The following is a 26374-nucleotide window of genomic DNA, read 5'->3' on the forward strand; positions in this document are numbered from 1 at the left end:
CCGTTCTATGACAAGTTTGAAAGATTCAAGTGGTACCCTTGTCTCTCATATATTCCGTGCGTCGTCGACTTTTCGGATCGATCTTTGATATCTATAGCAAAGCATAGCACACTCGGATGCAACGTAGACTTTTTTCGGATAAGAGCGAACATGTAAACTCGAATATTTCCAAATTTGTATACTCACATCGTCATATCTGTAATCGTTCATCGCCTCTATACCTAAAATGAGATATCCTAAAATATAAGCTTGAATAAAAATGTCACTAAGAGGTCTTAAGTAATTTTCAGAGTCGGAAGGGTTAATTATGTGTCGTCTTATACATCGTTTGCTAATTGTCGGTGAATTTTGCAGGAATTGAAGGGAGGCAGGTCCTTCCAGAAGCTCGGCTTCACCGACCTGAACCTCGCCGAATTCGCAGGAGCTGGACTCTGTAGAACGAGGTGCCTTCTGGAAGGTTACGACGCGAGGCATCGACAAGACAACTCCATGTTGCGGGTTGCCATCAAAATGAACATGCTCTCCGGAGATATTCTATTCAAAGTGTAAGTTCAACTGGTGCAACTCTCGCTTATCAGGATTGTGTATAACTGATCTATATTTCAGACCTTCTCCGTCGTTGAAGCAAACGCAACTCGCGGTGCCGGGTGTGCCAGGTGTTCCCGGTGTGACCGCGGACGAAGCAAGTGCATCCGAAAGATGTACCAACCGAGAAGACTATGTTTCTAGTGGCTCGTTAGCCGGAAGCATAGCTAGCGCTAGTAGCGGTTTCGGCAGTCTTCCTAAAAAGAGGCCTGCTCTCTTTTCCTCGGGTAATACTCGAATCACGTTTCCGCTTCTGCCACTAAACTTATGCTAACATTGTATACAGCGCTGTCGAGAGACTTCTAAAATTTCCGAGTTCTCAAATTTCCTGTTCCCAGATTATCAAATTTCCAGACATCCGAGTATTTAAATTTCCAGATCCTTGGATCCTTAAATCTCCAAACTTTGAATCTCCGCATCCCCCGATTTCCTGTAACCTAAATTGACAAATTCTCAGGCTTGAAATTTTGCGCATCTGAACGCCTCTTTCCTACGTACCGTTGGCCATAGACACTTAATCTCTCCGTCATCGATCTACAGGAATAATGTTTATTTTTCAGAGCTCCTCAGCGGGGCAGAGTCGTACGACCCGATGACCGTTAGCGAGATCATACCATCGGCTCTTCCAGTGGAAACTTTAGCTGAAGCGCACACAGAATCGGGCCACTCCCGAAACAGTAGTAACACCAGCCAGCTAAGCAAAGGCTCGGGCTACGGGTCCTTGAATTCGCACAGTCAGCACAGTAGACAGAGCAGTAGTGGTGACAGTGGCCATATTAGGTAAGGCCACCTGGCCAGCCGGGGTACAAAGTGGAAAGGAAAAAAAAAACAATAGTAAAACTCTTCCCTCGACGAACGAACGCGAAAGATATATGACTGCAAGCTCCGAGTCGAACAAGAAATTAAACAGAGCAGAGTCAGTCTTTTCGTCGTTGATGATAGACAGTTCGACCACTTGATGCGCGATGGATCTGGGTTAATTCTGGCTTCACCAGAAGATACCCGGGATCAACTAACGTCATTGAAGTATCTAATTTTGTATCGTTAACGCAAAGAAACGTTGCTTAATGTAATGTTGCATACTCTACTATATTGACCGGTGTATACAGGATATTCTGTTTTCTAATGGGGTCAGAATTAACCAGGATGCGCCGAAGGATGGTTAATAAGGGTCTAAAAACCGTGCTGATTATACGTCCAGAGTTCTCTTCTCGATTCTTTCTATAACAAAAAACCACGGTTCGACTACTTTCGCGCCTCATTGATTGCTTTGTTACTTATTTCTTTCCGAGTACGATAGCAGCTGAAGATCTCTCTTTTTTTTTCTTTTTAATATCTTCAACTTTCTTACATAGATTGTAAGCTAACATGGTTATTGGACATGGGATTAAGGAGGATTTTGTGACAGGAATACAGTTGCTTGTACGAGTCGTTCTATGAAAAAAGACGCGGCAAATAATCGTTGTAACACACTCGCCTAACAATCTTTCTCGACTCGCGTATACATTGCACGGTGAGCAATTAACAATTAGCAAATTTGAACGCGATCGCGCTTGTTAATCTCGCTTCTCGAACTCTATGCTTGTCTCTATCTCGACTGATCTTACATGAGGAACGTTTCTAATCTTCGCTGTCGGTTTACTCTCAGGACAATCTTCGACGCCTGCCATTTAACAAAGGTACACGAACCACGCACACTAATTTTTTTCTCTATGCTGCCGAACTTAAACGATTATACGCAAACAGGTGTATTAAGAATGAAATGGTGTCAAGGAAAATCGACGGACGGAAACATCCCTTAGTTTTTAGCTCTTTTTTTACTCAATTTTTTTTTTGATTTATCAATCAGAGACTCTGGATTCTATACCCACGTTTCTGTTTTGTCGTTAAGTTGTTGCGTATCACTCGATCGATTTCGAAGTATACAATGTTCGACAGAATTTCATGACATAAAAGTATCGTGAAATAGTACTTGCTACGTATTAGCTTGAAACTGAAAATTCAACGAATTTGACTACGTGAAAAGATTATTAATATTTTGAGTATAAAGTGGCTGGTACTTCGTTAGAGTAAACAGTGTATCATTTAATCGATACCAATTTCTAAATGGTTACATTCTCAAAATGATATAAACGTAATTGTAGTAGAATAAATAACAAATCTGGTACAGTTTCGAAATATAAATTATTGGAAACTAGATATTCGCTAATAAAGGAAAAAGTTGTAAATTGGTGAATGTATTTGTTTCAGTTAATCGTTTTATATTAAAATTATCCATCAAACGTTTTTATGCTCATTTAAGCTTCAGATTGATATAAGTGTTAATTTGCGTCAGTTCCACGTTATGAAATCGTGTCAGACCATCTACGTTTCGAAATCGATCGTTGCTGGCAATCAGCCATTTTGTATTAAGAGTATCGATCAAACTTTAACCTAGTAATTTTCATCGATCTTGAAGCTTCGAATTGATATCACTATTTACTTTCGTGTAATTGAGCATTTGATATGCAACAACCTGATGGCTGGTATACGGTACTACTCCTTTTATCTTCTGTCTTTATGTATTATTCAGTTGATTATTATTTTTGCATGCTTGAACATTTGTGTTGTGATCTTTATAGGTCACCCTCCTGGCCGGTATGGGCTCCACGTATCCCAAATGTCTCCCAAAACCCTACGAGCCAACAGCCCAACAGACCCGAGACGTCTCTCGATTCCGATTCCCCGTCCTCGTCTTCCTTCATGTTGTTAGACCCACGAAATCGGTTCTGGTCCATGTCCAGTCCCCTATCGTCTCGCGACGGGAAGCTGAGTAGACAGGGTAGCACCAGGACAAGTGTCTCGGCCGTTTCTGCGAACGAACGAAACGAAACTGGTAGATTGAAAAACGGTGTCGTTTCGAACGAGACCAACAACGAGGATCAAGTCGGCGTGTTCAGGGTACCTAGATCGCAGAACGTGCCGCGACACTCGCGCAAGAATTACGAGAGAAACAGCTTCGATTCGCGAAACGAATACAACACGTCGAAAGACAGAAACGAACAAGAGAATAGCGACACGGCGGTACCGGTCGCAAAACCGAGAATCGGTCAGCCAGGTTGGAGAAGTATTTCGAAAACCTGCGACTGCATCGAGAAGGGTAAAATGAGTCCGGTTTTGCGATTGGCGGACCAGGCCCGAGCCGTATCCTCCCCAGATCCTCTTCATAGGCCCGATAACCCCAGAGCCTCGCTACGTTCCGCGACGACCACTCAAACCCTCAGGTAGGTTTCATTCATCAACGAGTTTTCTCTTTTGCGAGTTTTATTTTTTTCTGTTAAACCCCCTGCGTTGTTGTTACATTTATAATCGCCTTGAACACGATTGTTTAATTCTTTAACAATGCAGCTGGACCACGTGATCCAGATATGTCTAGAATATAGGCTGCAGTTAAGATAAAATTTTTATTATTGCTATAATACCCTCTGTTTCAGGGTCAAGATGTTTTTCATATTTCTTGAAAACTAATCTCTATAATTATTAAGCCTGGATTGTGCAAGAAAAATAGGAATCAAATGACTGATTGTCTAACATCAAAGGTTTGATATGATTCGATGACATAAAAATATTATAACATGGCACTTATTGTAATTTGAAGCTTAAGGTTTCAAAGAAATGCCCACCTAAATTCGTCGATATTTTTTATACAAATTGAGTCATTGTACAACTTACTGTTAACATTGTCCGTCGAAATATTTCTGTAGTAATGTTAATTGGACCTTAATCTTCAGACGTACATACTTCGAGTGCTATTTTGAGATTCTTTTATGTCATAAAATGATGTCAGTCTTTGAAATTTCCATGCAACAATCTCAATAGATTAGAAATGAATTCACTTTTCTCCCAATAATTTTGTTTAAAAAGCTCAACGCAAGGGGTTAGACCCTCGATTTCCCTGATTTAGGTAATTTTGTACGTTCGATTACCCTTTATTTAACGCGTCAACTGTTGTTGCTCCGACTACCTTGAAACGAACAACTATCAACACGTTAATTCGTTCTTCTCGAGTCACGAACACCTTTTCGAACAGGAACGTTAACAGGATTTTGTATTATATTTTTGACGATACAATTAACGAATCGTTTGCTTCTAATTCAACGCGAATTTCGTTTCTTTCCCGCTTGTTTTGTGTACTGTATCGGATTAACATTCCTCGGTGCTCGAAACGAGACAATTAACAATCACGGACACTCGCCACGCGTCGATATTGTCTAACGCTTAACAAACACAATAGACACACACGCATACACGTTCGCAGCGAGATGAGCTTCCGCTTTGCTTTATTAACACGTTCTGTGCCCTGTGAGTGGGTCATTGGTGCTGTGATGTAACAACGTTCATCAAGAGCACAATTTTGATTAATTAAGAGAAAATGTTGTAGGATTCAACAGCGTCATAGTACGAAGGGAAACCCTCGATAATTCACAACTTTTAAATATAGGCACTGTCTAATTCAATTTACAGTCTAACGATAATTTAATCTCTACAATACACCGAAAAGATGATTACCATAAATTTTATTATCACGAATTCTAGATGAATCATTAGCAATGATCGTTAACATCGAATGGCACGGAACGTGTTAATGACTAACCGTTCATAATATCCGCTAAATTTAGCGATTCGTGATCGTCGACGAGAAAGCGTACTTCGTAAAAATCATGTAAATAACATTGCTTGGCAGTTGAGTGTGATCTAAATAGTATCAGCGTATCTTTTCTCGAATGCAGCATCTATTCGTTTCAACGCCTTCTTTTGCAACGATGAAAGTCGCGTCGATCGCAAATGTCGGTTAACTTTGTCAAATAATAAGCTGATTTTTAAACGTAACATTCATACACGGTGCAACTGTATTTAAAACACAACAAATATGCTGGAACAAGGATGTGTTTCGTTATATGTGTAAAGATGATATTTAGATAATTACGTACCTAACACTCTAAGCGTTGCAATCTAAGTACTTTGGAACCTACGGACTACAAGTTCGAGACACCTAGGTGGTTAGATTACAATCGGGTAACCGACTATCTAGATGTTAGGTATCTAGTTATCTATGTTACAGATATGTGGGTATATACCTAGGTGTTTGGGTACTAAATATCAACTTCGTGTGTGTTGTTTGTCCTCCTATGTTGAGTTAAGCGAGAAGGTCAATCTCCTATTGTCATCCAGTCGAACAGCGTGAATATAATTTATTCGTTGTCTTTCATGTACAAATTATGCAGCGTTAAAAAGCTGCTAACGCGGCGTATTGATAAATTTTTCTGGTATTTTAAAGCAGTTATTCAAGAGTTTCCTGCAAGGTTACGTAATAATTAGAAAAGCCGACAAGAGATGAATAGAAGCGAAAAAAAATACCGATTTTATGGAAATCTTAGGTGTCACGATACTTAAATAGTGCTCGGTACTGAATATTTACGTAATACTCGTTTGTCAAAAGATATTCAGCAACAAAAGGAAATATTAAAATAAAAAAAAATGTCTGTGCACTTCGCTTCGCTCTCTCTTTCGAAACGTTAAACGTTTAACCGTGTACGAAGTAGGTGCCATTAGAAATTTTCGTAATAGCAAGGAGCCCGGGGCAAAAAGTTCGTTCAAAGAACTTTCCAATTCATTTTGCCGTGGAAAGTTCACAATTTTTCGCGGTGTATTACAAGCTTCGCTGAAACAATCCGTAAATTTCAATCGACCCGAACACTCGAGGCTCGCCGACGCGTGCAAATATAATTAAAGCGTCGTAGAAAAGTTTGCGGTTTTGCAGAATAAATATTTGCTTCGAAACGTTAACGAAACACATCCGAGAAACGGGTCAGCGTCGAAGAAAGAGAGAAAAAAAGAAGAATGCATAGGAAGCGATGAAATTTTTCGGGGAGGGAAAAGAACGAAAGGAGGGTAAAATAAAAAGACGTAGGAAAAAGAGAAGAGGTGTAGCTTTGCTTCCAGTTTGGATGGCTTTGTGAATCCTTGCAGGGGTATTGGCGGAGGTCACCGGAAGTTGCTGGACGGGGCGGGTGGCAAGCTGGCTACGGTCGCCACCAGCCCAGCGGACTCTGAGGAGTCCTCCTTAGGGGTACCGGAAGTCGTTCCACCGAGCTCCCAGCACCGAAACAGCATAACCCCACCGTCAGTCCATGCTTTCGTCTTAAATCTCTTCTTCCTATTTGTCTCGTCTCTGTTTTCTTTCGCTTTATCATTCCACGACCACACGTAAATACATACACCGTGTTACAACGAAAATATCTTTTCATGATCGGTGCCTCAAATATTAAAAATCCCCGAAGTGCCACAAATATTTCCAAATTACGAAGCATCGAAATTTCTGAATCTTTATAGAATTCAAATTCTTGAAAGTCTAATTTATGCAAAACCCAAAGAATCCTGTTTCAGGATTCCTAAATTTCCACTGTCCAAATCTTGAAATTTCAACATTCAAGAACGCCGTTGTAGCGACGACGTAGCGATTTGCAGGCTCATTTGCATCAAACAACCTAATTTAAATGATAAAATATTGCACGAGTAATCGGCGAGTGGCTGGCAGTGGAAAATTAATTTCCTTCCGATGGAAAGTTCTTATCTTCTTTGTAACACGATGTACACACACGAAAACGTGGATCGTAATTAGCGAACACGGTTATCCATGTTGACACCTTACAAATCCAAAGAACTTTCACGGGTTCCAGGAATAATTAAGTTCGAAAATCGGTTGTTTGTTTCGAGAGCGGTTTCATCGACGAAGAAAGACACAGGAGATTGCTCTCGAAGCAAATAAGGCTTCTACGAACTCGTTTCATCGAGTCTGCGCTCGAAATTGGTACTTTTCCATTATCTCGACCCAAATTAACCCTTTCATGATAAAATGAATCTGTACGATGTATTCGTGGTCGGTGAAACGTTTGTACGTGCACGAGCAAGGTGCATTACAGGTACAGTCATAATTATTATGTAAATGCAAATGTATCTTTTCCGGGTATCGATAATTTTGCAACGTAAAATCTCCGAAAAGTAATTCCGAGAATTAAATTTGCTTATACGAAATATTATTTTAATTTAAATGTGAAAGAGCCATGTTTTCCACGAAACGTGTGCTTATCAAAGGGTTCAGGTTTTTAATTCTACAAATTGGACCGAGATAATTGCGAAAATATCTAAAATGATGTAAATAGCGGCGATCTGATCAGTCCAAGAAATAACGCGTGTTTGACATTATAAAGTAATTACAATGTGCGTCAGCAGAAAATGTATGCATGGAAAAAAGAGGTTTACTAAGGATAACGCGTAAGGTGTTAATTGGCAAATTTCCATAGCCGGTGCACCGATACAGCATGATTCGGAAAAATTACAAATTCATGTCAATTTAAAGATTACAATATTCTTGATGTATTTCTAACATACTCGTATACATATAAAACCTCGTTCGTTGCAATGGTTCGTCGAACATTCATATCCACCTGGTGTATCATTAAGTATTTTTTGTCAATTTAATCCGAGGAAAAATACTTGCTCATAAAAGGAATAAATACATAGATTATTTTTAGAATAGATTAACAAAATGCTTTGCCGTTAGTTTCGCCACTATGTAGTACAAGTTTTATTGCATCTACTTTCAATTTTAACACGATTAATATTATTAACATCGCGATTAATTACCAAGACAATTATCAGAATTTGTATTAAAAATCGGAATTTTGAGTAAAAATAATTTAAACGAAGTATAAGGACCATGCAACAAACGAGTTCATAACCTTGCTACGTCTGTTTGCTTTCATCGGATCGATCGATTATCACGTTTCACCGGAACAAACCGATTCCCTCGGTTTAAACGATACTGAAAATTTCTTCATTTCAATCGATACATCAAAGTATCGGGATTAATTTTGTCCCTCGAACTCACTTGCATGCAGCTACGTGTAACTCTGTCCGTTAGCATTTTGCCTGTGAATATCAAGCAATAATATCATTTAATGTTTCGTAAGAAATGATCTTATACGCTTCATTTTTTACATTGATGTATCTTCGTTTGAAATATCGATTATGCGATCGAGAAGATCGTTGTAACAATTCTAGAACAAAGATTACAAACGAAAATTGAAAGAACAAAGACGTTCCCAAAAGAAAGTGAAAAATAGTAATTACTTAAAAAAAATAGCTTGGTAAGCTGTTCACATCCCTCTCCTTGTTATTTGTACAAATAGGTTAATAGGTGTCTTGCGAATTAGAGATACAAGTAATTAACCCGTTACCAATGTGACACCCTGGCTTTGAGCTTTTATCTGAGTAGCGATGGGCTAAAAATAACTTCCTCAAAATTTCGACAATGGTAGAGTATAATACTGAATTAATATTACAATTATTACAACAGACAACTTAGAACAGTATTATCTTGGGCGAAAAATTTTAATTTGCATTCTTCGGTTTTCTAACTGAGAATTTTTAAGATAATCGAAAACCCATTTCTACTCAAGATCATCATCAATCTCACCGCTTTCTGCACAAATTCTAACACACGCTTCAGCTTCGATCTGTCGCTTCTCCACCCTCTACGTTCGTGTTGCAGCGAACAAAAAAACAGCAACAACAATAACAACAACAGCAACAGCAGCAACGATCCTCGTGTTCCTTCGTTTTGCATCGAGCGTGACCATTTATTGCACGCGGTGTGTCGTGTCAGAATTAATTGACCTTTTAATTCTTGATTGTCCTGTATTGAAACAAAACCGAACACCAGCATCGAATTGCTTTTTTTTTTAACCAAATCACGGATACCTCCGGGCTCTGATAAATTCTCGTTTTGCATCGAACGTTCAAGGATTCAACGTGACTATTTCAATTGTTTTAGGCTCTAGCGTCGAGCTCGGAAATATGTATTAACCTTCGTTTTTTGCTTCGATCTACGTAATATATCCATATTAATAATCACTTATTCGGCAAAAAATTGTTAACGACTAATATACTCGTAAGTATACGTTTATCTTCGTTTCAATGCTGGTATTCGGTAAACAGGCAACGCGTAGAGACGAAATGCCGGAGAAAATCAGAAAAAAGAAGTGGAAGATGAAAGGAATTTCATTGTCCGTTCCTTTGTTTCACAGAAATCCTTCTGGCGGTTCTGGCCTGAGCGAAACGGGATCTCTGGATCGAGCAAAGGCCGCGTTGGAACGAAGGAAAAAAGCAGAAGATGGCACGGGAAATTCGATTTTGTGCAGGGTCGAGGTAACCAGGCCGAACCCGGATTCTCTCATCGACGAGCTGCTCAAAGCGACCAACTTGGAGCAAACGGATCTCGAGAGTTCCGAAAGTACGTTCATATCTATTCCTGCTTCGCGTTAGATCTTCAAACGTCAGCGTTGCGTCGACTTACGACGTCAACGATTTACATTTCTGTTTCGAATCGTTGGACCGTAACGTATTAAATATTCCCTGAATTACGCGATCGATTGCAACGTATTGAATCGCTAAGTTAAATGCTCTCATTAAAATGCTCAGTGTTAAATCGTATCTAGTCACTTTTAAGAGACGCTACCGACAGTTCCTTGCATCACTGGCTCCCGAACTTATACACGCGAACGATTCGAATGAATGGAAATGATTGATCGATTAAATTTTGATTGCAGCGACTGGACTGCAGTTGTTCATCGCGAAAGACGGAACAACGGCTCTGGGTAGCCACGAGGTAAAAAGTCAGATGCCCGCTGGCGTGTTCAAGCAGGTGGTCATGGAGGAGAATAATAGGTAACACGAAGCTATCGGGACGAGAAGGCAGTACGCAAGACAAGCCAGCGCCACGTTCTCGTTGGCCCTGGTGCCAGAACTCGTCTACGAGGCTTGTGAGCCACGGTAGTTACGAGGGCAAAACACGATGCTGCTGGACGAGGAGAGAGGAAACCGTCGAAAAATATGATGAACGACGAAACGAACCGCGGAACGCGTCTCGATCAACCTTATTCGACAAATTATCCTTTCGAGTATCCGTTTTTCCGGTGTTTGCTCTTATGCGAGCCAACATTTCGATCTTGTTACGATATTTATTAGACCTCGAGCGGTAGTAGCTGGGTCGACCCTGTTACCGAACACCTGGCTTCGCCATCGGAGGATTAAATTGATGCAAAAGAGTTTGTTCCTCTTTGGACGATAGAATTGGGCAGGATATTCTGAGAATGAACTGAGAAATTTTTATGTAACTGTTAGATCAATGGAAAATTTGTTATTCGCCTTAGATCAGATCTTCTTTAAATCCGAAAATGATTTTCTATGCCCATTATTTTATAATAGTGTAAACCGACACAAAAAACTTAATAAGTTTTTGAAAGAGCAGTTGAAAGAGCATAGAGTTTTTTCCGGATAGGATTAACCATTATATTGATTTCGGAATGAAAATCCAATAGAACGTTTAAACGAGAAAATAAAGTGATTATTATTTTGCACGCGATATGCGTAGAGTTTCAGTTCGAATGTACGACAAACCTTTTTGCATCAATTTTAATACAAATATGCAGCTCCGAATTTGAACACGTCTTGGAAAGACTGAAAATTAAACATTGAACATTGCATTAAGTAAAGGACGATTTCGTTTCTTTTCGGATATTCCTGAGGATATATTGATGACAACTAGCGATGGGCTACAAATGATTTGATCGTATACGTGCAAAGTGATATGAATAATTGAAACAGTCTATAAATCTTGTTTTGTTGAGAATGAAAAAAGAGAGAGAGAGAAGAATTGTTATGTAAGAAAGACATAAAAAATACTAATGATATATGTAGCAAGAAAGAGTTAATCGTGTGGAAATAATTGGAATTCTTTCTGACAATAATTTGCTGAAATTACGATTGACGCGTCTGATTCAGTTAATTAAATGATTCAAAGAATCAAGCCATGTAAATAAAGATCGTAAAGTTGTAAGCGCGTATAATTTGCTTCTTTATCGTTGCACTTATGAACAAATTGTGTAAAAAAATCGCTTAATTACTTATTTATTTGTCTGCGGATGTTTTTCAATCTTGAGGAGAACAACGCTGACGTCTTTTATCCTATACACGCCATATCTACAAAAGTATTCCAAAAGTGGCCAGTTCATGGCCAGAATGTACGTAAACAACACGTTTTTTATTGTAATGAAAGCTAGTACAAGTAAAAAAAAAACAGTATTAGAAATCCGTTCAATATTATCGCAACAGGTATTTTTCAAGGCTGACGTATTCAATTTATTTCAAGTCGTTGCGAATTGTCTACCATAAATATTTAACAAATTAAGAAGTTTTGGAAGTTTTGGACATAATGGTTATATTATGATAATATTATTATATTGACGTATGTAAATAGAAAAAATATGTTTTTCCTCCAACAAGTTTAACAAGTTTAAATAATTGCAAAAGTCTATCTCGAAAATGTCTACATTCTCGTATTATTGTTTAAATAACACAGTGATTTTTCTTACTTCTGCAGACTGTCGGATACTTAAATATTTTAGATTTGGATTTAAATTTTAAATTTTGATTACGAATTCTCCAGCGATCAATCATAGCACAACATTTCCGAGGCTCAAATTAAAAATAAAAGTTATTTCTTTTTAGAAACTTTTTGTATCCAGTACATCGTTGAATCAATTAAAAATTGTACTCCTGTTAAATTATTCAAAAATGTGCAAAAATGCCCATCGCTAGCGATCGTTTCAAGACGACTCTTTTTTAATTAATACGTTTCGATCCTCGAAGAACGATCAAGATGAGCGTGTGTTTCTCGCAATGATTCGCTTTGCGTGCTACGTACAAAAACGGATTTCCTTTCGTCGTGTCTTACTATTATTATCGTTTTAAGGTACAATTTTCATTAACGCGTTGACTGGCACAATAAAAAAAACAATATGTAAAAACGCCATGATAGCTATTAATCGAGGAAGACCAATTAACTCGTCGATCGAGTGACGCAATTTTAATTACTAGAAAAAATTCTTGCCGCTGATGATATTGTTGATATTCGTGTTAACAAAGAGATACTCAAATTTTTTAACCATAGACCTGTCTGTACAGCAGACTACGGATTTTTGTGTCCTCCAGCGATAGATAGCGCCGTTGGTGTGCATGGAAGTCTGTATGAATAAAGGTGGCAATGTATCGAAAATCCACCATAATAGGAACTACTGCGTAAAGATTTTTTTGAAGCGGTAAATTAAAAATTTGTGGAATTGCAATTTTGTTATAATCAAAGTGACGGTCACTGGTGACCCTCGTGGCAGTCAACGCGTTAATAGAATCGTTATTAATTCGGTTCGTCTGTCCGCTCGCGAATTAAGCGGACATCGTCGATGTTTTCGTCGGTGTTTCGATGACGTATTTATTTTTATTCTCGGATTCACTCCACTTTATAGTATTCCGTGTAATATATATGTATTTTATATACAGGATGTCTCAGGAATTTCCGGTTACACTGTGCGATATATTCTAAAGTCTGAACAAGATACTTGATTTATATACTTAATTTATTTGAGAAAAATCGATGAAACTAAATTTGAAATCAGTGCGTATTTGCAAAGAACTGAAATGTACGGTGTTCGAATTTATTAGCGTTTTCAATTATTTCTGCTTGTAGAATGTAGGCACGATGTGCTGCAGATAAATCCTGGTACATCTTTGTATGTCGATCGCGATCAAAACTTTGATGATCACTTGTATTTTTATCCTTTTACGCTGTTTTCGTTTAACGACATGTTCGTTCAAGAGAAGAGCGTCGTTTTATCGAACGAAGGATCGAAGCCGCTGTTTGAATGATATTCCATTTTACTTAGACACTTCGAGCCGGTGGAACCGAGATTCACCAACAAGTGCCACAATATTTTATTTAATCCTCGAGGCTGGACGTTTTTCCGTGATATTATTCTAATTATTCTACATCTCGTACCCGTTTGCATTCTTTCTCTATATCCTGTTGCATCTATACATAAAGAGAGAAAGTGAGAGAGAGAGAGAGAGACGAGACGAGAATAAAATTCGCCTGAAATTTTTCAGTTTCTGGTGCAATCGGGCGACCGCATTAGCGATTCGTTGTACATATAGCGGTAGTAATTGTTACTTAGAGATAAAACGGCTGGTGTTACACGCATACATTCTCCCTCTTCTCCTTAAGAAAAGATGAAAATTACTGGAATCACCTGTAAAAAAGCTATTAGTGTACCGCGAACGGGAACGCGAGAAAACGATACCGTTCTCCAAATGTGTGTGTAAGTATGTGTGTATAAATATGTGTATATATAGCATAGGTGTGAGTGATAATTTCGAGAAAACGGTGATTACTTCCAGCGACGCAATGACGAATCAATAAACGAACAAAGGATAATGCGTTAGGTCACGAGGTGTGTACATTGGTCAGAAATTAGCAGGTGTGTAGTTACGTGCAAAGATGTGTCTGATCTTGGTAAGGAGAAGTATGGGGAAAGAAGACCTTCGAACTGTGTGGTTAAAATTAACTCTTACACACCTACGATACTCGAATATACGAACACTGCTGTATTGAAATGGTGGAAATATGCTAGTGATAAAAGTTACATCACGCAGCTAAAGCGTAGGTTACGGCGATACATTAATTAACGCTAGTACATTAGAGTGGTCAGAGAAAGATAACGATTACACTATCATGCTACCGAAAACTATCTAATCCTTAAATTCTAATATCCTTTGATATTGGAATTCAAGGATTCAAATTCAAATATCTACATCCACAAATTCCTGTTTCCCTGTATCTTGAGATCCATAAATTATTACCCAAATTAGTAATCTCCAGAAATACCTTTGAATTAATAACTGGGATGACTGCCCATTTAGTTGGAATATTTTCCTTAAAGAAACCAGATTTATACTTGAAATACTTTTGTTCTTGAAATATTTTAAACTCGATGTGTTTACGATTGGAAAAGTGGTTGGTAGAATATTAGGTTCATCGTTTCCTTTCTCGCATTACATCAATGTACCAGTGCTAATGTATTCCAACCGAAGTTACAAGCAAACGTTCTAAAAGTTTATAATTCCCCGTTACGATACAAAGCAGAAGAATTACTATGAACATCTACATTTCCCCGTACCAAGAAAAGTTACTATTGCTCGTAACTGTACATCGAAGTGTTGTTTATACGATTATTTTTCTCGATCGCGAAGGCGTTAGCAGTAAGTAGGATTAACGTGTTAGCGGAGAGTAATCAGCGTGAACGCAGCTATAGAAACGCATTTGTTAGAACTATTTTTGTCGTTGCTCGTGGCCTCACTCTTAATCCTTGAATCCTTGCGACCGGTCCTTGATTCCGTGTAGATTAACGAAAACAAACACGCAGAAAAAGCGATGAAAAGAAAACGACAGAAAGATAAGAACAGTGTGAAGCTAGTAATCGCGTGTACAAAAAATGCTTTCGCTCGAAGACAAATCCGAGTAGCTTTATTTGCCACGAGCCCATCAGATCGATCGAAAATCGTTCTAGGAATTCGAACGATTCGATGACTGATTCGCGTTTGGTTTTTTCCTGTGATCAGTTTTTAAGGGGATTTCAACTGTCTTGGGTTAAGCAACTCGTTTATGAATTTTAAGCTCGAAGGAAAAGGAATCCGTCATTGACCTAGAAATTTATGATCGATACATGATGGCACTGAAACGATTTCTATGAGGCAATCCGATCGTACGGTTCTTTTTTTTCGGGAAAATAAATGGCGACCTTTTTGAAGTTAGGACTTTGAAAATTCTTATATCGTTGATCTTCAAAATTGCTGGAAGGCTCTACGCTTATCCTTAACCGAAGAAAGCCTACGTTGCACCTAAGTGTATCGTTAAATAGTCTCAAACAGTATCAGTCGTCGTAAGAAACATGTTACGCAATGCTGGCAAAACGTCGCCGTTTAAACATCGTCGGATGGAATTTGCAACCGAGAGGCTGAAACTCCTTCGTTACTCCCCGTTCGTCCTCCTTCACCGCCCGTTTCTTCTTTTTCTATCTACTTTTCGTGTTACGTGTACAGTATTTTTCTACGCTTGTCCGACTTTCATACGATTATTGCATCGAGCAGCTCGCACACGAATTTGTTCATTTCTTTTTTCTTCGTAGAAGTAGAGGAGCTGTCGATCAGCCTGCATCTTGTTCGATATTTTCTCAATGTTACCACATATAGGACTGGTTTTAATCCTAGAAGATGGGAGTTGACTTGCTCGATAGACCGGCATTCGTCAAAATAATTCTGATTGTAATTTTATCGTCGTACCTGTATTAGAAAGAAATAATCGATTAGAAAGTTAATTGGAAACGATGCATGCTATTCGACGGCGATCATCCCTCGTTTTCTCTATTCTTCCTTCAACCCTTTGCCTTATACTATTAGTGAAGCGAGGTGGAATATTGTAAATCATTTTCATTTTTTTTTTTAATTAATTCATAATATTGTAATCGTTTGATTTTTTCAGTAAGTTTAAAACAATGTGTCGATTTATCTTAAATGCATAAAAGTTTGTAGTCCAAATAGAAGGTACATAAAATTTGTTGGAAAGTGGACATAAAAAATGTCCTCATAAATCGTGTTGGTGATAAGAAAGTCTCGAAACGCGATTACTCTACGAACACGATTGAATTAGTTGCATAATCTAGAAGACACACGAGTAGCTTAACAAATCGTGTAAGGCAAAGGGTTAATGTATTCGAGCAATGAACCGGTGACGTTCACCTCGCTCAGAAGTCCAAACCTAGTGCGTTCGTTTCGTTTTCTCGTGTACCGATCCGCTGGTTACAGGTCAGAAAATATCGCTTTTCGTTGGCCAAGGTGTATGTCAACGCGTCTTGAGTCGAGAACGTCGTGAGAGAGAGAGAGAGAGAGAAAGATTGAGAAAGAGAGAGAGAGAACAGCCTCGAGATAGAAAGATTTTGCTTGTCGTCAATTTTTATGTCCCATACCGTGAGATCGTGTGCGTCGTCGTAGGTCCTTCAAAGTCGAAACAAACTTATGTCCGAGATATATTCTTCATTAAGTCGGCTCGGATTTTGTAATTTCACGTGTCCGTTATGGGTTACTAAAACATTTAAAAAAACGTCTGACAGATTTTGGAATAGCCGTGTTCAAGGTGAGACACTCGGGCCCGCGCGTGATCTATTCCTTTTTTTTCATGGTTATAACGATTTCAAATATTCCTTTCGTTAAGACTGAGGACACGTCCGCGAAAAGCAAACGGACACCGTTCAAATTTTTCTCTTTTCTTACAAAAGTCGAGAAAGAAAATTGTAATTACCGCGCTACGTTTAGATGTCGTGCGGCTGTTTCAACGTACGACGGTATTTGTACGAGTATCACGTTACACGGCTCAAATTTTAGCTTCCTTTTAGTTGGTTCGAAAATTCGAAATTCTTCCAAAGATACGTCGAATTTGAATTTTGGAACCCTAAACAATAAACGTTGTAAGTTTACGTACTCAGTTGCGTGTCTTCAGCCTGAAGAGTAGGCAAGTGTTCTTTTACGGCTCTCCCGCGCGTCCTCGACCCTAGCCGACAGATATTAACATATTGTGATATTTTACAATAATGTAACGATTGCTCGTTATCGCCAGTGTATTACAAATTGTATTACGAATGATTCTTACTTTATTTATGGCGCCGTGTAAGATTTGTGTTCTTTTTTCCTTTTTCTCATTTGTAATTGTTGACGTTCCGTTCTGGTCCTTATGTTTTTTGAGACGGATGCGAAAGAATACTATCATGTGCTGATAATAACACTTCTGAAAACCAGAAAGCTCCGTTTATTTCTTTGTAATTAATTCAAATTATCGATGTCAAGTATAAACGAGATTTTTTGTTGTTACCTTGTGATTCCAGATTCGAATCTTTCCCTCGGTGAAAGAATTTTAACGTGAACTTGACGCGTGCTAACACGCAATAGCGAGAACTCTCGTTTATATCTGATGCACCTTCGTAATTTTCCAAGAGATGTCCAAGATAAAAGTCATCGAAATGGTCGAATACGTTAACGCATCGAGAGGATTAATTGGACGAGGTCTTGCCCAGACTCGTTAGCGCGTTCAAGGTGAGATGTATGTAAATAGCAAGCAACGAAGGTCCCGAAGGATTTCGGTGGTACAAGAATTTTGTAAGATTTCTCAAGCATCAAGGTCTTGACTGGCATGCGTTTATTAATTAACAGGTTGTTTGCCTTTAACTATCAATTTCGTCAATCAGGCTGTTTGCCTTTAACTATCAATTTCGGCAACATCGAAGCGTAAAGTTTGTACGACGAAGACACATTCCATGTTTACGATTCGACTTTCACGCTAACGCGAAATTTTTGCAATTTCACGACACACGTGTAATTGTACTCTGTGTGATTTCATCGACCGCAGCACCAATTAATTCCCCGTGTATGTAGATACATTGCATGGATAAGTTGTTTCATATATCATTAACCTCTATACATTTAATACATTAGATATTTGCATAAAAGAGAGCAGATAAAAAACGATGAAGATATGACCTATGGACGGCGGTCAGGAGTGAAGGAAGTTCCTACAACGCATGAAACTGGTACGAGAGAAGTCAATACTCTTTAGAAAACCGTTCATCTGAAAATAATGATCTTTTTTCACAAAGTAATCGGATGTATCCGTAAATAAGAAACTCCAAGATGGGCCGAGTTCCTTTCAAAATGGTCATTCAACGCATAGGGATAAAACTCGGCTGTAACATTTGCTTTTGACGAAGGACGAGTGTAAAGAGAGGTACTTCAGAGTGTATGGCCATACATCCCGCATCGAATAAAAATGCCAGTTACGCCGTTGGACGTGTTAGAGGAAAACTCGAGCGAGAAGAAGGATCAATCGCCGTGAACCAGGAAGACGAACTGACTCACTTTCTCTGCTGTAACATCCGTTGACTTAACATCCGCTCATACTAGGACGCGTATACGTAGTTATGAATGTTACGCGAACGCTTTCACGACGTAATTCGCTTGTGTGTTACGTCTGAATGAAAACAAACGGGAATCTTGCCCTCTAACGTAATAGAAGGCGAGGCGTCACAAGAAAACGGGTTACTCGCGAGAAGTTATTACGGTGCTCCAATTTCTTCTACGTTCCTTTATTTCGTTTCTCTTTTCCTTTCTGTGCCTTTATTTTATCGTTCGTTTATTGTATGATATACATCGTAATTCGCTAGCCAGTTCACCTGATAACCACTCAGCACGCTATGTAACTCTGTTTGCTATGCAAAGCTAAGTCATGCCAAACTGGCATTATTGTAGTTCATTAAAAACGTTGTCTATTAACTCCTTTTTATCGAAGCGGATACATTCATTTCTTTCCATCAAATTAATTTATGCTGATTACTGATTACCGATTAAATTAGTCATCGCAATTGTCATTCCAATCTACGATACGCTGATTACCATCGTTATTGAAATTTTCCAGTTCTCGCGTCTAAAAAAAATCACAGTCATCACACGGTTCATGTTAATGATTCCACTGGAGGTATGACTTTAAAAAAGTATCAAACAAGATTAATTATAGTAATTAATTTGCGTGAACATCTTGTTTCGAGGATTCAATTCATTACTGCAAATTGTAACTAGCAGCATGCAAATTATGATCAATGTAATCAGATGGGAATTGAAACGAGTTTGCGAGGGATGTAGTAGAAAGATATTAAGAATTATCCCGAATTCCCAAATTTTCGTCTTTCCAAAACTTGCATGTAGCGTAATGTTTGATACTCTGGATAAGTTTATGGAATCTCCCCTATTCAAGAGAGATCTCATTTACATCAACGATATTACTCACAACAGTTTGATGAGACAATGATCGAGCTTTTTTTTGCTAATCTTTAATTCAATCGCCGTGTCGATAGTTTAATACACGCATATTATCGTCCTTGATTCTTTAACGACTTATTTGCGTGATTCCGTTGACGCATGAGTCTTGCTGACAACAGTGCCCGGCATTTTACTACAATTAATTCAGTTGGATACTAATTGATGGATCGAACTCGATAAATACGTTTTACGCAAATCACTTGTTTGTATTCTCTTGAAAATTGTTTTACAACGAGGGTAAATATTATTGTCCGTTACGATGTTGCGGTACAAGAGCTTCAGAGCAATCTCGGGCTTTCCGATTTCTATGGTCGAAACATATTTTAACGATGATTTCACCATGAGATTTTTTGCTTAAAGGACAAAGGAAACGAGTCGCGACGGACCAGTATTATGTACGATTTTGTGCGACGCGAAACCTATATGGTCAAAGTGGCTAAACCGCTTTAAATAATTTATCGTTGGACATGTTCCTAATAAGCACATTTCGACACAGTTGTAGATACACAAAATCTCTATGTTCCATAGATGCTATACCATCCACTCTAAGAAGAATTACTACATGGAACGAAACGTCTGACGTCAAGTATATAACCACTTTGCTTAAAAATTCCATCTGAAATACATACTACCTGTCCTCTTACTGGTCAATCGTGTTCGTTCGTATTCAAATAATGATTCGATCAACTGCAACAGCGACACGGTCCCTAAAAATTCGATGTTACGATGTGAAGTTTGTACCCAAGATCAATCTGCTGAGCGGAAAAGCGAGGGCAGCGAATAAGAGTTGGCGGACTTTTATAATTTCCCTTACTGCAACCTATTTCGAAACCTTTATTCGAATGTGGTTTGCATAGATTTTGACTAACGCACGCTTATATAACCGGAAAAAGAATTTATACCAGGCTCTACACCCCAAGTTACAATAAAAGAAAACGAACGCGAGGTAAGTTTTCATGTGCACGCTTGAAATCTGGTCTCGAGTATGCACATTTACTTGTAGAAAAAGTGGTCCATAGAAAGTTCACGCCCGCGATACAAGAATTGAAATCCAGTCAGTACCACTATTATTCCCGACAGCCACAATTTGTTCTTTGTGTTTTTTTCTTAATTTTTCGTTTTTAGTTGGCATCGGTGCAAAAATATCGTGGTGTTGGCCAAGCTATCGGGTAGGAAAATATATTTGGAGGGTGCATACGCGTGATTAACGAGCTAAGAATTCTCAGACTCTGGTGTGTCAAAAGCCATTTCTGAAAACGGTGTTTGTCCCAAACCGATGCATTATATTTAAAAGTTCCGAGATATTGTTTACGACCCGGAATAATCCCGTTTCGAAAAAATTCACGAGGAATTCGTTCCATTAGCAACGGTTGGTTTGCACCGAAAACAACCGCGGGCTAGGCTAAGCAGCATGGACAAATAATTGATTCGTTACGAACGAAGATGTTACGCGAGCAAATAATTCGAATACCGCGATTGTCTTCGTTTAGTTTTACTCGAACAAGAAATATCCGTCAAGATTTTTCGTCGTTTTAATTGTTTCCTATACACTTCGTTAACATTTGTTTTTAGTTAACTCGAAACAGTGATCCGAAAAGATTTCTTCATAGTTATTTAATGTAATTACGTTGAATCGATACAGTGTAACTTACGAGTAAAATGAAACACTTTCTTTTATTGTTCAACATTTTTATGTAATCGTTGAAACACTTCGAAAGTAGTTGAATGAAATATCAATCATTTTGAAGTATCAGACTAACAAGTAATTCTTTGAATTGTTTCTATTTCAAGAACTATCAGTTTCGAACAGATTATTTCGAAATTCTAGAGAGTATCGATTATGTACTCCAGAGCTGAACAGGCGTGGACGAGGGTACGAAACCGGCGATGAGGTCGATTTTTAAAAGCATACTTGACACCTGAGGAACAATAGCGCCTGTTAAGCAAATAACAAACACCTATGACTAATTCTTTACGTTTATTTCAACATCGAAGTCCGACAAATGTAAATCGCCAGAGCGTCCATTCGAGAGGATACAAGCTTTTTCTAACGCGAAAACTTTTCGATACAGCAATCCTGAAACTTTGATAAAAAACTTGGGAAATTTCATATTTATCGAACGTGTAAAATTATCGTTTGAGAAGCTTCGAAAATTTCCGACCAAGTAAAACTCTCGAATCGGAATTCGGGAAAATAGAACGAACCAGCAGTCGCACGTTTCTTATCGTTAGTGAAATGTTATGCTGGCGAAATTTGATGAAGTAATACGTTGACCGGACGACGCAAGACTTTACCTAATCGCACTAATAAAATAAGAATGTTAATTACACGCGAACGTAAAATCGCCTCGAAAGAGCATTAAACGTTCGCCTGAACGCATAGGTGAAAGTTTTTCAAGAAAACGATACTATCAATGAGAGACGAACGGTAAAGTTCCATTTTGCAAAAATAAACGACAGCGTGTCCGAGCAATTAAAACTCGTTATCATTTGTGCTAATTCTAATGATTAACGACCGTTCCAAAGTTATGCGAACGCATCATAGAAATAAAACGGCTATAAATTTTCTCGTTCCGTCGTCTATCCATCATCGGATCATAAGGATCAGCAGCGAGTGAAAACGAGAGCGACTATTTTGTAATCGTTTGCTTCCATAATAGCCGAGACGACACGTGGCGTTAGAAAACCAGACAAATTTCAGACCTTGACTCTTTCCCGTCCTCGGGTTTATCGGTTGTATCTCGAAGTACCGTACTCCAAAATTTCTGTTGTACTTTAAGATGCACCGCCAAGAGAAACAAGCAAACAAGTTCGACGACAAAATGCACGTTACCCAATACGATGTCGCTCGAAACAGAAGTCAACGAGTATCGCAAGAGGTTTTGTTGAAGCAATCGCAAGGATTTATAGGATTTCATGAATCATTACGAATGTCGTTGCGACTTCAAGAGGCTCGAGGATGATTTACAAGTCCTTGAGACAGCAAAAATTTGTGCAGCGATATCTAGCACTCGACGCTCAACGGATCCGACATTTTGTTATTTGGCCACGGAAGACTCGTATAAAGTATTCATTTTTTGATACCGTATCCTTTGGAGAACGTTCCAAATAATCAGCCAACTCGATTAAGAAGAATAGTACATTTTTGTTATGTAGCTTTTTGCTAAGCTATTCTACGTTGCTTTATCCCTCCGTACGCTTTCTGTGTGGTCGTTCGAAACAGAGTAAGAGAAAATGAAAGCAGAGGACGTTCCCAGTCTGCAGAGTCCAGCGTGTAAATGGATCCGAAAGGAGTAAAAGATGGAGGTTGGACGCGGTTGACGGGCAGTTTGTCCGCGAAATATCCGTAAAATACAAAGTAAATTTGAAATAATAGTCGATCGCAACACCGTAGGAATAATAATCGCGTCGGACCGCACATGGTGGGGTGTCGCGGTGTGACTTCAAAGACAACGACGATGACGACGCAGGCCACGAGGACGGGGCTTGCTTTCCATTTGGATTCTGTGATTACTTCTCCTGCACGGCAGTCCTTTCCCGGTCGTCGTATCTCCTCGGTCGGTGCTCATGCAAATAAATTCCGTGTTCCTTCATCGATACACCGGTTGTCACGTCGAGATCGCGCCGTAGATCTTCCTCTTTTACACGATCCTTATTCGACGACGCACTTCCATCCCCTCCAGTCTGTTTCCAGTTTCAGCTAGGCTATCGAAAAGTAAACGTCGAACGAGTGATGCCAAATTCGCCAGTGAATCCATAGTTTCATAGAAAAAGCGTCGAACCATTGACCGAACACGATGAAGTACCCAAGAATCAGGATCATCCTGTCGTTGGCGTGGGTGTGCGTGTCCGTCCAGGGATACGTTCAAGACCCGGAGGTGTTGAAGGGATCGATGCCGGCTTACGCGATCACCGCCAGCATCGAACAACTGAATTCGACCAGATGCCGCACGGAAATGGAGAAATTCCGCGACTCGGTGGACCGCGGTGTACTCTGGAGTCTGAGAAGTTAGTAGCGCGCTTGCCTCCGATCGCGTGTTTATTCGGCGACGGCTAAACTGAAGGAAAGGAACGAAAACTGGTCTCGAACTGGTTAATAGTAACGTTAAAGAAAAGAAAGAAAGAACAGGGGGCTGGTCGTTTCGTAATTTTTGCTCGTTTGCCGGTTGTCGTGGACGGGTCCACGATTGATCGGCGCGTCGCATCGCGCGTACGAAAAACGAGGAAACGCGTGTTCTCTTGTGCAACGCGAATTCTGCGCATAGTCTTGGCCGTACTCGGCGTTCCGCGTTACGTCGATTACGCGAGCAATGGCCAAAGCGGTATATTGTGTCCGTTTGCGCGGAGATTTTTCGTCGTGCCACCCCAGGCCGGCGACTTTCTTCGCGTTACACAAGAAACTAGTTTGTTTGGTGCGCGGAAAAGCGACGATGGCGGTACCCTTTTTCTCGATCAGCTGTGCTCCTTCGCGAGTTTCTCTCGTCACCGTTTCACCGTTACCAAATCGGATGCTCTCTGTTTGTTCAAGTGTTGGACGCCAGCGGAGTGCCGAGGGCTGGATTCACCTCGGGGAACAACTATTGGGTGGGAAGCAGAAAACAATGCAACTTCCTTAGTCAAAACCGTACGCTACAGTTGTCGGAGAAGAATATGAAGAACAATTCTGTCTACCGTAATCCGGCCGAAGAGTTTCCGCCGTTTCGGCTTCACTTCTTCGGTGCCCACATCCGTCACAATGGGACGACACAGTATCATATCATGGTACCCATCGAAGTAAGCAACGACTAATGTTTTACGCGTCGACGACTCTTTGCTCTTCTAAGACCAGACAATTATTCTTTTATGACCATCTAAGAACCACCAACTCAAACTTTCAAGTCCTTCATCATCGTGTTTCGTTATTCGTGAAAGCTTTGAGAAATAACGTCTTTTTAGGACGTGATAGTACTGGGACTTTGTTTACCCGCGTCCTGTACAGAACACGAAGTGGCTACGATGCTGAACAACGTGTTCGACCAGAGGCTTCTTCAGGTCGGAAAACTCTATTCGACCGACTTCCAGTTGATCAAGGTCTCGGATATGATAGACGATCATACCTGGCTTGTCAACGGAAAAATAATCACGATCTTGTACGTAAGAACGATTCGGTGACCGAAAGATTCCATTTTCGATTTCGGAGCTCCTTCGAATAATTAGCAAATAGAGGATTAAGTACTGATTAGATGATGAATTTTCTGTTGGTAGTTGTATTTTGGCAGCGATACTCGGTATAGTGATAGTGGGCACGTTCTATGATGGTCTGGTGCACCAGAAACGTTTGCAGAACGAGAAAAAATTTCTTGCTTACGAGAACAACAACACCTCCGGTAAGCCTGGTCCGATTCAATTACTCTAATTTTAACATACTTTTATTTGTCACAATTGCAAAGTTCAGAGATATTTTTTTAGAAAACATTAACGCGTTGATTGTCACAAAGTTATCAAATTTTTTTTCGTTCAATATTATCGTATGATTGGGAAAAAACGAATGTGGTAAAATGTGACAAGAAAGTAGGTACTTTGATGCATTTTCGTGATTAGGGATATGAATAATATTTGCAAACATTGAAAATGTAAATACTAAGCCATAAATACAAATGTTATAAGAACGTGCAATTAAACACTCTACGCAAAAACAGATAAGTACCTCGATGAATATAGACGAAGGAGAGATCGTTAAAAGAACTGGAAAATAATTAATATTTACAAAAGAAGTGCTAAAAATGATTTCGATACTATGAACATTCCTTAGCATCTCAAAACATTCGCGCTATGAATCGGAACGTGTTAAACATTATGCAAAATCTGTTTTGTTACGCGTAACAAAACACGCAATTTTCTCGACATACGCACAGGATCATATCCTTTTGACACATTCCTGCAGAAGAATATTCATTAATGATACACATACCCTTACGTAACCATCTGCAATCCGATTATTAAATGCTAATGCAGCATAAAAAGAAAACAAGTTGTAAAAAGTATGTGAAATGATAATTAATTCATATCGCTGATTGGTTTCACAGTCAAAGCAGTAATTACTATGTTTCAGCTTGCCTTCATTTTCATGATAAATGATCACATGTAGGGACATGTAGTTTTCCTACGAAATACAAATTTGTTTTTCAGTGATTCATAAATTTGTTCGAAATTTTGGCATTTATTTGAAATTATGGGCGACTCTGTAATCAAGGTCATGGTTAAATGACTTCAGCTTATCTTGGTTGTCTCTAAGCAATTCCTAAATATTTAGAGCTCACTAGATTCCTTCACTAAACTAGGAATTTCTAGGACCTGGTATATAATCTAGTGTAGATCCCTTCTCTTTATCGATAGTGTCAACGTCGTACATCGGCTGTCATCAAATGGATTTCATAAACTTATAAAATTAATAGTTTCACCTAGTCACCTGTCTCTACGTCCACCATAGACGCCGTCAAGGACGAAGACCCTTTAAACTCGCTCATCGCCGATAATTACCCCAAAACGTACATGTAGTGAAATTCTTAATACCCTTAACTACTCCTGCGACAATCAACGCGTTAACGTCTCGAAGAATATGTAATATAATGTACTCGAAAAACAGAATTAAAAGGCGAAATGGAGGAGAAGTCCGAACACGATCAAGAAGCTGCTATACCTCAAGAGCTGCAGCCAGACAGCCGGGTCGGACAAGTTCTTCTGATGTTCTCCTTCTATTCGAACATGAAACACATATTCAACGTAGGCAACAGTACCGAAAGTGTAGCGTCGTTACATGGCTTGAAATTCTTTGGAATGATATGGATCATGATCGTACACACAATCTTCTACATGTTGAATATCATAGGTGAGATAATGATTCGGATGGTGAATTAGTAATTTGTGCGATTTGTGTATTTTTCTCTGGGGTTTCCCT

General features: G+C 39.2%; 2 protein-coding genes and 1 long non-coding RNA gene across 9 annotated transcripts in view; 2 read left to right on the forward strand and 1 right to left on the reverse strand.

Annotated features, from left to right (window-relative positions):
• LOC100874836 (early estrogen-induced gene 1 protein) overlaps positions 1-17370 on the forward strand; it is a 43675-nt gene extending 26305 nt beyond the window's left edge. For 2 of the 4 annotated variants that reach the window (XM_012291407.2, XM_012291389.2), the window contains 6 exons: positions 355-545; positions 607-812; positions 1146-1365; positions 3207-3848; positions 9714-9919; positions 10236-17370. In XM_012291407.2, coding sequence (XP_012146797.1) covers positions 355-545; positions 607-812; positions 1146-1365; positions 3207-3848; positions 9714-9919; positions 10236-10357 — 1587 coding nt within the window. In that variant the 3' untranslated portion in view covers positions 10358-17370. Of the gene's footprint in view, positions 1-354; positions 546-606; positions 813-1145; positions 1366-3206; positions 3849-6594; positions 6748-9713; positions 9920-10235 lie in introns of all 4 variants that reach the window. The other 2 variants (XM_076531119.1, XM_076531118.1) reach the window with 2 other exon arrangements.
• On the reverse strand, positions 1-23356 carry LOC105663307 (uncharacterized). Of its 3 annotated transcripts, none has more exons than XR_013038035.1 (5): positions 23220-23356; positions 17441-23142; positions 9388-17356; positions 187-3436; positions 1-91 (listed from the first exon to the last, which is right to left on the reverse strand). It is a non-coding gene; the product is annotated as an uncharacterized LOC105663307 (long non-coding RNA). The 3 variants fall into 3 exon arrangements; XR_001096790.2 differs by lacking the exon at positions 23220-23356 and having other exon boundaries at positions 77-91; positions 17441-19045; positions 19406-19535; XR_013038034.1 differs by lacking the exons at positions 1-91; positions 23220-23356 and having other exon boundaries at positions 207-221; positions 324-3436; positions 17441-17580.
• Positions 23235-26374, forward strand: part of LOC105663308 (nose resistant to fluoxetine protein 6) — a 6202-nt gene continuing 3062 nt past the window's right edge. Inside the window, exons 1-5 of one of the 2 annotated variants that reach the window (XM_012291296.2) lie at positions 23235-23445; positions 23966-24210; positions 24373-24566; positions 24682-24803; positions 26063-26305. In XM_012291296.2, coding sequence (XP_012146686.2) covers positions 23235-23445; positions 23966-24210; positions 24373-24566; positions 24682-24803; positions 26063-26305 — 1015 coding nt within the window. Of the gene's footprint in view, positions 23446-23758; positions 23874-23965; positions 24211-24372; positions 24567-24681; positions 24804-26062; positions 26306-26374 lie in introns of those variants that run through there. The other variant, XM_076531117.1, reaches the window with a different exon arrangement.

Source organism: Megachile rotundata, chromosome 4, assembly GCF_050947335.1.
Source record: "Megachile rotundata isolate GNS110a chromosome 4, iyMegRotu1, whole genome shotgun sequence".
Classification (NCBI taxonomy): Eukaryota; Metazoa; Arthropoda; class Insecta; order Hymenoptera; family Megachilidae; genus Megachile; species Megachile rotundata.